Source organism: Schistocerca cancellata, chromosome 9, assembly GCF_023864275.1.
Source record: "Schistocerca cancellata isolate TAMUIC-IGC-003103 chromosome 9, iqSchCanc2.1, whole genome shotgun sequence".
Lineage (NCBI taxonomy): Eukaryota > Metazoa > Arthropoda > Insecta > Orthoptera > Acrididae > Schistocerca > Schistocerca cancellata.
Genome location: NC_064634.1, coordinates 62766981 through 62779696, shown reverse-complemented (window position 1 = coordinate 62779696; position 12716 = coordinate 62766981). Strand labels below are relative to the sequence as shown.

The following is a 12716-nucleotide window of genomic DNA, read 5'->3' as shown; positions in this document are numbered from 1 at the left end:
CTCCGCCCAAACTCTTTGCCTTTACAAATGTCTGCTTGTGTCTGTGTATATGTGGATGGATATATGTGTGTGTGTGTGTGCGAGTGTATACCTGTCCTTTTTTTCCCCCTAAGGTAAGTCTTTCCGCTCCCGGGATTGGAATGACTCCTTACCCTCTCCCTTAAAACCCAAATCCTTTCGTCTTTCCCTCTCCTTCCCTCTTTCCTGATGAGGCAACCGTTGGTTGCGAAAGCTTGAATTTTGTGTGTATGTTTGTGTTTGTTTGTGTGTCTATCGATCTGCCAGCGCTTTTGTTTGGTAAGTCTCATCATCTTTCTTTAAAATATACCTTTGGTTGCGAAAGCTAGAGTTTTGTGTGTATGTTTGTGTTTATTTGTGTGTCTATCGACCTGCCAGCGCTTTTGTTGGGTAAGTCTCATCATCTTTCTTTTTAAATATATTTTTCCCACGTGGAATGTTTCCCTCTATTATATATATATATATATATATATATATATATATATATATATATATATATATATATATATAAAAAGAAAGATGATGAGACTTACCAAACAAAAGCGCTGGCAGATCGATAGACATATTTAAATATGTCTGCTTGTGTCTGTATATGTGTGGATGGATATGTGTGTGTGTGCGAGTGTATACCCGTCCTTTTTTCCCCCTAAGGTAAGTCTTTCCGCTCCCGGGACTGGAATGACTCCTTACCCTCTCCCTTAAAACCCACATCCTTTTGTCTTTCCCTCTCCTTCCCTCTTTCCTGATGAGGCAACAGTTTGTTGCGAAAGCTTGAATTTTGTGTGTATGTTTGTGTTCGTTTGTGTGTCTGTCGACCTGCCAGCACTTTCATTTGGTAAGTCACATCATCTTTGTTTTTAGGTATATTTTTCCTTCGTGGAATGTTTCCTTCTATTATAACCATATATATATATATCAGTTGGTTTTGCTGAGAAATTCATCAATGGAGTAGAAGGAGTTGGCCACCAATAAATCCTTTAGGCTTCTCTTAAACTGAATTTCATTGGTTGTTAAACTTTTTATGGCTGCTGGCAAGTTATTGAAAATGTGTGTTCCTGAATAATGCACACCTTTTTCTACAAGACTACGTGACTTTAAATCCTTGTGAAGATTATTCTTATTTCTAGTATTGATTCCATGAATTGAGCTGCTGATTTGAAAAAGTGATATATTTTTAATGATAAATTTCATTAAGGAAAAAATATATTGGGAAGCAGTAGTTAGTATCCCTAGTTCCATAAACAGGCTTCTGCAGGATGTTCTTGAGTTCACACCACATATAACTCTTACTGCACGTTTTTGTGCCTGGAAAACTTTAGCTTGGCTTGATGAAGTACGCCAAAAACTAATCCCATATGACATTATGGGGTGAAAGTAAGCATAGTATGCCAGCTTTTTCATTTTTATGTCCCCTATGTCTGACACAATTCGCATTGCAAATAGAGATTTGTTAAGACGCTTCAGCAGTTCTGTGGTGTGCTCCTCCCAGTTGAATTTATGATCAAGCTGTAATCCCAAGAATTTAACACTGTCCACTACTTCTATCTGCTTGTCATCGTATGTTAGGCATATACTCATGGGACACCCCTTACAAGTTCTGAACTGCATGTAGTATGTTTTTTCAAGTTTTAGTGACAAAGAATTGGCTAGAAACCAGTGATTAATGTCCACAAATATTTTACTAGCTGACCTTTCTAAGACTACACTTGATTTGCTATTTATTGCAATGTTTGTATCATCGGCAAACGAAACGAACTTGGCTTCTGGTAATGTTACTGATGAAAGGTCATTGATATACACAAGAAAAAGTAAGGGCCCTAAATTGTAACCTTGTGGGACTCCACATGTATTTAGTTCCCAGTTGGATGATGCCTGATAACTTGATACATGTCTCTTTCATATTAAGTTTATAGAATTGTGGCCTTGGCAGTTAAGTTATATTATAAACTTGAAAATGATATTCTGCTGGTAACTTGAAAGTTATTGGACACTATTTAGTAAGTAGAATAACAGGAAATTTAAACAGAATGATAGGTCTAAATAATATGCAAAGATGTAAGTTTTAGAGGAGAACACACAGATGTGGAGGTGTTTAGAGGAGAACACTTAGATACGGAGGCCAGTAGAGCGCTGCAGGCATTAGGGAGCAGTTTGAACTGTCAAACGATACCAGTAAATGTTAGTCCACTAAACACATTACAAAGTGACTAACTATTTGCACCTTTTTGTAGGTTTTTGGGATTGGGGGAGTGGGTGTGGTGGCAACTTACTATATAGAATTTAAAAAAAAACACACTCTGTAGATCATTAGATATATTATGAAAAAATACAACAGAGTTCTCCTCTTGCTGTTGACATTCAGAGCCTGCATTTGCCGTAACTTTATAAACTGATGGAGAAATTGCAAGTCATGACAGCAAAATTCATTCAGACAGGTTGTCCTGAAACGGATTCTTAAACACATAAATTTCAGTTATAGGACCTTAATATGAAAGGAAGATACTTGCCATGTCATAGTATATGTTGACATTACACAAGAAACTATTTGTAATATTTACAGCACTTCACCCACTCCACAGAATTTAGTCAGAAATCAAGTAGGTTCGTCATAAGACCACCACCTGTCAGGATGAAGAATCTTTTAAATTTACAGACAACACAGTATCCAAGGCAGAGTGCAGATTAGTGTCATGACAGCATCTGTGTACCACTGTGACTTTTCTCTGCCTGGCGAGGGGTGCAGCCTTGGTAGTCTCATCCACATATGCCCACAACTCATTAGTGACTGGTTTCACCTGAGGAAAATATGCTCCATCAGACCAACTGTATCAATCATAGCATTTGCGAATGGATCTCTCCTATGGCTTGATAATTATATAACATTTTGAAGCATTTTGTTGAGTGAAAACCAGCGAAAAGTGTCACTGTAGTTTGAAAAACAAAGACGGAGGAATATTTAAAGATATGACATAGTAGGCTGTGGTCTCTGAAGGAACTCTTAAAGACTTCGTTTTAGCTGGCGTAATAATTTTATAGTGCTCCAAGACAACACACCTGTATGAATTTCAGTACAATGCAACACATCAAAATATATATATCAGGGCCTTAAAACGAAGGGTAGTTAATCTAAACAGGTTTTATAATTTTTGTGGAAATCATTAATTACATAATAACATACAAGTTAAAAGATATTTCTAAATGAGCATGGTGCATGCTTTCTGTATATGAAATAAACTTTTGTGTTGAATTACAACTCTCTGATGCCATTCGGTAATGGCCATAAACACGAAAAACCCCAATATCTCCAAAAGCATAGTGCTTTCTTCAGCAGCTCCAAAAGTGAGTGCGCAACAGACTGTGACATCACTACTGAACCTGCAGCGTAAACAACAGGCAGCACAGTTGGCTTTGTGTTTACAAACTGGTTGCAACTGAGAGAAGGTCTTATGAGCTTTCATACAACCTCTCAGTGTATAATTCTTATTTGGCTATAATCAGCAGCGCTGTAGAATTCCCAATTGACTATTTTAGTCAGTGTGTAATGATTTGCCTGAATCATCTCCACTAATTCTAGAAGGTTCATGTATCATAGCTTACTTACTTAAGTGTGACTTTGTTGCAAGTATGCCTTTGTGTTTATACTTCACATACATGGTAGCAGCTATTATCTGCAATAAGCTTGTGAGGGGTGCTGGATGTGCTGGATGGAATGTGTCTTGTGGAATTCTTATTCTTGTTTTATCTGTGATGACCCTAAAATCAAAATTAAGAAAACCCTGTCTGTACAGTTGTCCATTTATTCATTATGTACCAAATGCAGAATCTGTTTATTGAGTTTCATGTTATGTTGCCAAGTGTAATGTCACAAAACAACCTCATTCTTATGTTCTAAATACTTTTTTTAGTTAGTAGGCATTTTATACTGCACCATCAGATTTTGTCCCTCAAAGCGATCTTGTTCATTGATATTTCATTTTCACTTCTGCTTTTACAGTGATATTTTTGCTATCCTTACTTGTGTGCAAATTTAAGCATAGTGTATTATTTGAAGATTTAAGTATTGTATGTTATTTTCCAGTCATGCCACTTTTGGATTTTCAGAAATGTTGGTATACCATTTAATGGATATTTTTTACTTTTGCGTGAAACTTGCACTGTACTGTTTACTTACTTACTGAATTTGTATGTGTATTGTAATTTTGAAATTTTATTTCTGCATGCTGTTTTCAGTAACAGTTTCCCACTATTTACTTTTGCCATCAGCAATTAATTTGATTCCATTTTTTTCTTGTGTCTTACTTGTCAGTTTTTGTTATTTATTTTGCAAAAGAGATCATCTTTTCATGTGATGCTGATGTATAGGTATTGGAAAATTGTGCACTTTTGAAATGTAGTTGTACTTGAAGTCTGAACTGGCTGAGAATAAATGATAATTGCATGACACAGAATAGAACAGCCCATTAATGAAGTGTAATGGAACAAGTAGACAATGGAAACTCCAGGTAGGAATATCAACAACATAGGAAAAGACAGATCGCTACTTACAGTAAAGAAGACATGTCAGCTTGCAGGCAGGCATAATTAAAAGACATTCACATAAAGCTTTCGGCCACAGCCTTTGTCAGTAAAAGACACACACACACACACACACACACACACACACACACACACACACACACCTCATGAACTCGACTGCCAACTCCAACATCTTGTGCTAGAATGCAACATCATGGGGATGCAAGCAGCAATATGTAGGGGGCAGAGAAGGGGAAGGAATAGTAGTGTATGGATGGGGAGAGAGCAAACACTGTCTTGTGGAGTGTGCAGGAACTAGACTGCCAACAAACGCAGCGTCAGGAGATTGTAGGGCAGGGAAGTGGGGGGAAAAAAGGAGAGGAGCAGGAAAAGAAAGGTGGATGTGTTGGCAGAGAGCTGCAAATAAACAGGGTGGGAGATGAGAATGAGGAGGAGATGATAGGGCGGAAGGGGTGGAAACTGTTGAAAGTAGGGTGTGGGGACAGTATGTTACCATATGTTAAAGGTCAGGATAATTATGGGAGCGGAGAATGTGTTATAAGGATAACACCCATCTGCGCCATTTGGAAAAGCTGGCGAAGATTGGAATGATCCTGATGGCTCGGGTGGTGAAGTGGCCATTTAAATTTACTTTGCTCTTGCCTGAGATGCTGGAGTTGGCAGTTGTGTGTGTGTGTGTGTGTGTGTGTGTGTGTGTGTGTGTGTGTCTGTCTGTCTGTCTGTCTGTCTGTCTGTCTCTCTTTTACTGATGAAGGCTGTGGCCAAAACCTTTACGTGAGTGTCTTTTAATTGTTCCTGTCTGTAACTTGATTTGTCTTCTTTACGATTAGTAGCACCTGTTTTTTCCTACATTGTTAATATTCTTTGCATTTTAGGCTTTATGATTAAACTTTTTCTTTGTCATTGTGAATTGCACCTGAGAAGTCTGTGGTTTTTTATTAAGTGATGCTGTGGTCAGTTCTTTGTTTCAGTAGGCAGATATGTAGAGATTTTAGAATCTTCAGTTTCTCATTATTTACATTTTGCCTTCAACCATATCCAATAAGTTATCTGACATTTCCTGTGAATAAATGTTATGCCAGTTTTTCTGCTCATAAAACTCTACATTAATAGCCAGTGGCTTCCTTTATAGTAGTCCTATTTCATGTAATCTACCATTTGTTACACTCTTTTCCCTCTCTGTAAGGCCATTGTCAATATTTTGCCATACTTCATTACTGGTTTATATATTAAATTTTTAGTTGAGAGCTTCACCATTACTGATCATTTCTCCAGTTCAGAATATCTTTGTTACACTTTCAATTTTGACCAGGTATAGCATTTTCCTGAATTATGTTGTAAGTAGTTTGTGGTAAAAATCCTAATTGAATGTGCTTAATGTGGATTATCAGTGGCTCAAATATCTTCGCATACAGCCTGCCAGGTAGTTTCCACTTTTGATTCAATCTCCTTAAACCGTTAACTTACCATAGTGCAGTTGTTGATGAAATGTGACATTCCAGAAAGGGTCTTATTCTTCATTAGAAAGCAATGCACAGAAAACAGCAACTTTCTGAAATATATCACCTCATTAATTACCTTAGTTGGCTGACTTTCCAAGAAAATTTCATTAGTTTTTTGTAATGATTTCAACAAACACCATTGCATGAATTTAGAAGATGCACTATTTTCTACTGTTAAATGCATATTATTTGTGTTCTTCTGCTTCATATTTTGCTAAGAGAAATTAAAAAATAAGTTATTTAAATGTGACCAAGCATGAAGTTATATATAAAGAAAAAGAAGCAATGGATTAACAATTAATCAAAATTACACAATGAAGCATCAACTGGTGTTCGCTTTGAAACTTCCTGACAGATTAAAACTGTGTGCCTGATCTGGACTCAAACCTGGTACCTTTTCCTTTCAAGGGAAAGTGCTCTATCAGTGTTTGTGCTTGGTAGAGCCCTTGCCCATGAAAGGCAAAGCTTCTGGGTTCGAGTCCCAACCTGGCACACGGTTTTAATCTTCCAGGAAGTTTCATACCAGTGCACGCTACACTTTAGAGTGATCCCTTGATGCCTCAGAACATGTCCTACCAAACAATCCCTTCTTCTAGTCAAGTTGTGCCATAAACTCCTCTTCTCCCCTATTCTATTCAATACCTCCTCATTAGTTACGTGATCTACCCATCTAATCTTCAGCATTCTTCTGTAGCACCACATTTTGAAAGTTTCTATTCTCTTCTTGTCTACACTGTGTATCTTCCATGTTTCACTTCCCTACATGGCTACAGTCCATACAAATACTTTCAGAAAATACTTCCTGACACTTAAATCTATATTCGACATTAACAAATTTCTCTTCTTCAGAAACGCTTTCCTTGACATGGTCAATCTACATTTTATATCCTTGCTACTTTGACCATCTTCAGTTATTTTGCTCCCCAAACAGCGAAACTCATCTACTAGTTTAAGTATCTCATTTCCTGATCTAATTCCCTCAGCATTACCTGGTTTAATTTGATTACATTCCATTATCCTCATTTTGCTTTTGTTGATGTTTATTTTATATCCTCCTTTCAAGAAACTGTCCATTCCGCTCAACTGCTTTTCCAGGACCTTTGCTGTCTTGTATTTTACATCTGCCACCTTCAGAATTTGAAAGAGAGTATTCCAGTCAACATTGTCAAAAGCTTTTTCTAAATCTACAAATGCTAGAATCGTAGGTTTGCCTTTCCTTAATCTATCTTCTAAGATAAGTTGTAGGGTCAGTTTTGCCTTGCGTGTTCCTATATTTCTCCGGAATCCAAACTGCTCTTCCTTGAGATTGGCTTCTACCAGTTTTTCCATTCTTCTGTAAAGGATTCATGTTACTATTTTGCAAAGTCCCATAGTGCTCAGAGCCATTTTAGTATTTTGCAACAATGACTTATGCAACTCATAGTTCAGTAATTTTCACAAGCGTAAACACCTGCTTTCTTTGGAATTGGAATTATTGTATTCTTATTGAAGTCTGAGGGTTTTGCTTGTCTCATACATCTTGCTCACCAGATGCAAGACATTTGTCATAGCTGGCTCTCCCAAGGCTATCAGTAGCTCTAATGGAATGTTGTCACCTCCTGGGGCCTTGTTTAGACTTAAGTCTTTCAGTGCTTTGTCGAATTCTTCACACAGCATCATATCTCCCTTCCCATCTTCATCTGTGTCCTCTCCAAGCTCTTTATATTCATATAGGTTGTCTCTTTAATTTTCCTGCAGGCAGTATCTATTTTACCCCTAGTCAACTACATTTGTCCTCTAGCCATCCCTGTTTAGCCATTTTGCATTTCCTGTCGATCTCTTTTTTGAGATGTTTATACTCCTTTTTGCCTGCATCATTTACTGCTTTTTTAAATATATTTTCTTCTTTCATCAATTAAATTCAATATCTCTTTGTTACCCAAGGATTTCTACTAACCCTTGTCTTTTTACCTATTTGATCCTCTGCTGCCTTCACTATTTCATCTTGTACAAACAGAAAAAAGCCTCGTAACACACCCAATGAAATGGCAGTACATTAGTTCCCTTCTACACTTAAATCTACATTTGCACCTGTGTATAAAAGTGTACCCTGAAAAACTATTGGGCATTGCATCATACAAGTATTATAAATGTTCTGTCCTATTCCATTTTCATATTGAATGAGGAGAAAACTGACTGTCTATATGCCTCTTTACACCCCCTAATCCCTCTTATCTTCCAATCTGCAGTTCCAAGCCTGGCTTACCTTTCCCTAGGCACAGGGTGAAAACTATTATTCACTGTGAAACAGATTGCATTAATTTTAATAATACTGTGAGAATCTACATGGGGTCAGGTACTGAGGCCAATAAAGAAGGTTACAAACTAGAACAGCTAACTATGGGGAAAAAACTTCTCATTTATTTCTGTGTTTATACATGAACACCAATAACTAATATATTCTTCTGGAAAATGGCTGTTGCCTAAATATTCAATTTTTTCATACAGACGTATCTGTGGAAAACGTCGTGCAAATGATAAGTTTAATCCATTGCATCCTGTCAGAAAGAGTGATGATTTTTATGATATATCACAACACACACCATATTTCTATGCGTGTTGTGGGAGCTCGCTACTAACAGTAGGCATACAAATGTTAATGCGTATTGTTTTCAGAAATGTAATTTTAAAAAATCATGCAGCACGAGGAGTTTACCCCATTCTTTCAACTCTTGGAATATATTTAATGTGGTATTACTAACTCACTATCAATATTCTGCAGCTTGATGTGTAGGCAAACAAAAGACTAAGTGAATGGAATTATAAAAAAGAGCAAATAAACATACATTTGAAGATACAGGATCCTCATAACTTATGAAGAGATATTGGTAATTGCTGTGTCAACAGCTGCTCACATATTTCTCAATGAGTTGTGGTTGCTGTCGAGTCACTAGAACCCTTTTCAGGAGATGATACAGTAAAATCCAACTAAAATCATTCTGATTCAAGTTGTTGATGTTTTTCCTGAGAAACTTCATATGCATGTCGAGATGGTACCTTCACTGAAACCATTCCTGTCATAGTTTCTGCCCAATTAGTTTATTGTGTCATCCCATTAAATAATAATAATAAGAGGAGAAGGAGAGCATCTTGGAGCAGGGGGGGGGGGGGCCATTTCTGAGTCATATATTAATTTATGTACAATTTTTTTTTTTAGGTATTGCTGATGTCAATTTTATTGTGAAATGATTTAGGAATCCTTCAAAGTGATTCTGTCACATAATCTATTGAACTCATCATGATATGTCCCTTCTTATAAACACTCATGTTTCACATTAAAAAGGGAAACACAGAATAGGAGACACATAGGATAATACAAAAGACAATACACCACTCTTGTTGTATACACAACAAAGAGACAGTTTAATGTCACGGAATTTAATTCTGTTCTACCTACCTTTAGTTTTGTTTACTGCGTCTTACAATCAGTTTGTTTTCATGGTAAGGTAGTACTGGGAGGAGCAGACTGATTGCATTTCCACTAAAAAGTCTCTTTTAACTGGAAGTACTGTAACGTTATATTTTTCCAAGAATCAGTGAACATGTCTACAAGTCTTATAATTATTACTGTTGTTGTTATTATTTGGTACATTAAAAGTATCAAAATTCTGATTTGTTGATGTACTTGTGTATTACTTTTGATATCTATTCCTTTTACAGGTCAAGTCAGGTTCAACAAAAGCTCGCGTGGCCTTCTTTGAAGAACTCTAAGAAGAGATGCCAAATGTGCATAGTAAGCACTTCAGTGTATGTTAATTTAGCCAAATGTTGAATAGGATGACATTAAACTGTGTGTTGTGCTCACAGACTTCACATCACAGTGGCATCTGAAGATGTTGTAGAAATGTTATTTTTTTATATTCTCTATTGACTTACATTATATGAAAAACACTATTTTTGTGAAAAAATTGTAATATTCTGCCTCATTTGGTGTACAAAAAAATACTCGTGTGTGTGTGTGTGTGTGTGTGTGTGTGTGTGTGTGTGTGTGTGTGTGCGCGCGTGTGTGTTTGTGTGTCAGAGAAGAAGAGGGAACTTGTGTGTTCACACACAACGTAGTTCATGAGAAAGAGAGGGTGGGACAAAAAGGAAATTATCATAACTGCACCACTTGAGCAATGTTTATAAAGAGTGTGTTGCTATTATATACATTTTTATATTGTCATCACCATACACGTATAATTCAAAATTCATTGCCTAATGATTAAGGTATTAAAAATCATTATGAATGTTCCTCACTTTGTTGAAGGACAGGATCTATCATGTTGGTTCTGATACCTTTTCTGTCCCCTATCTCATTCTCTTCATGACAGAATATTTTGTTGGAGGCAGTCAGCATTGGTGGTCATCAGTATTTAGTAACACCGGCGTGGTGTGCAATCTATTTGCACTGTAGTTTTATTTTGAATATAACATTTAATTTCATCTAGCTGTCTATAATATGTGGTTGCAAATATATCTACATTTACTTTACTGTTCTGCATTGACAAATGTTCAAACTTTGTAATATTTTCCTCTCTCTCCATCTGGGATCTCCAAGAAATACTAGCTTTTCTAGCTGAAAGAAAATCATCAAGTCAGTTTTCTGTAGGTAGCCATTGTAACTAAACAAAGAATAGAATGCTCCAGGGAGAAATTTGCAAATCTGAGTTCACTGCCATCTATAGTTACTGGTATAATTTTTTTTTTCCCCCACACAGTACAATATAAGAGCATCATATCTGGAATGAAAATAACTGTTTTGGAGTCAAAAGGGACATACTGTCATATTGATATTTATGTGGGCTGTATGGCTCAATTGGTGGCAAAACGAAAAGATACTGGTTCGAATTCCAGTCTGGCACATGTGTACCCTGTCAGTCCAAAAAGTTTCGAGACTGGACTAATAAAAACTAGATAAACATTAAGATGGTGGTATTAACACACAACATTCATACAAGCATGTGAAACTGTCAGAAATACCTTTCTTTGAGATGTTGTTCAACTTGCATATCACACTGACTTGAATGTTGATTATATCATCAAATTGTTGACCCTCTCTGTGAATTTCTCCACTTTGTTGCTTTGTGTTAGGTTCATATTGATAACACCAAGTCACATCACCTGCAAAAAATTTTTTTCAAGAAAAGACTTTTCCGCATTTTTCATTTCAATAAAGCTGTAGCACACATCTGAGTGTTGTCATTTTTGTTCAGGAGTTAATGTGTGCAGGACAAATTTTGCCCACTGCAGTTGTTAGTTTGAACTGCCACTGTAGTTCCTGACTGACATTGCTTTTATGTCAGGAATAAAACCAGTCAAAGAACTTTTTGGATGCAAGGTGTAAACCTGTCAGGACACTCATGTTTGATAATTGATCAGTTAATGATTTTTGGTTATGCGTGCTCATGGGTACTTTCAGATAAAGCAAAAACAAATTTGCATAAAGTACATAAATGTATTGCCATTATGTGAGAATCATTAATGGCAGATATATGCAAGGCTAGGGGCTGAGAAGGAAATGACAATGTTTCGGAACAACTACGTAAACATTTGATTTGCATAACTTACTGGCATTTTATCTGAGCTTGTACCTGTGTTTTGTAATTTTGGATAAGCAGCTGGATTGAATATTTAAAAAATGCAGATCTTGTAGTTCATTGATACATGAAAATATGAACTGTGGTAATTGTTATAAAGAACGCACAGTATGAATGAGCTGAGGCAATTTTCATAAGGTTTACATTTTATGTAAAATATTCACTGACTTGAATTTCAAACAGATTTTCATTTACTCTCTGCTGCTCTCACGAAAAGATTGACTAAATAAAACACAAGCAATGGAAGAAATAAAGGTAATCATTTATTCTATAGTTTAGAGGTGTGCATCCCCCTTCCTTCCACCCCCCCCCCCCACACACACACACACACACACACACACACTGCACTCTAATTGTGTGCTCCAAGAGAGAATATTAGCCAGAGACTTAGCTAAGATTTCAGTCTTGTTTATGTACATGTCTTCAGCTCAATACCTCAGCCTCATAGTGAATGGTTACCTTTACTCCTTCCATTCTTTGCATTCCACCAAGTGCTTTTCGATATAGCCATTATACAAAAATACCTCAGCTACATAGTGAATGGTTACCTTTACTCCTTCCATTCTTTGCATTCCTCCTAGTGCTTTCCGATATAGTCATTATACAAAACACTTACTTTTCTCAATTAAACTGTATTTATGATAACAGCCAGTGAGAAATAATTAAATACATTTGAGCGATCATAAGTGTGCTGTTAGGTTTCTTTATATGTGTGCAGATCCTCCACATAAAATGTGGTAGCAGTTGTGACTGTGAATGAACTTCTTCTTTATAAGAAACTGAACATATGAATAATTGTGTCAATAATTCATAATTACAACTATCTTTCTTTATAATTATAAAGTATAATAGCATATGTTTCATATTTGTGATTAAGTATATTGTGCAGGGTACCTGATTTTTTGAATCTCTACCATTTCATGTATGCAATGTAAAAAGGAATCTGATTATTTAATTATCTGATTGTGTTATTGTGGCTTTACTCACTGAAAGGTGATCCACAGAATCTGAAGAATAGTCTCTGTCTGTCATATTCCCATTC

The 12716-nt window shown here is 36.4% G+C and overlaps 1 protein-coding gene across 1 annotated transcript in view; it reads left to right on the top strand.

Annotated features, from left to right (window-relative positions):
- LOC126100209 (merlin) overlaps positions 1-11010 on the top strand; it is a 170593-nt gene extending 159583 nt beyond the window's left edge. The window contains exon 12 of the mRNA XM_049910771.1: positions 9756-11010. Coding sequence (XP_049766728.1) covers positions 9756-9806 — 51 coding nt within the window. The 3' untranslated portion in view covers positions 9807-11010. The remainder of the gene's footprint in view (positions 1-9755) is intronic.
- Positions 11011-12716: the final 1706 nt, after the last annotated feature.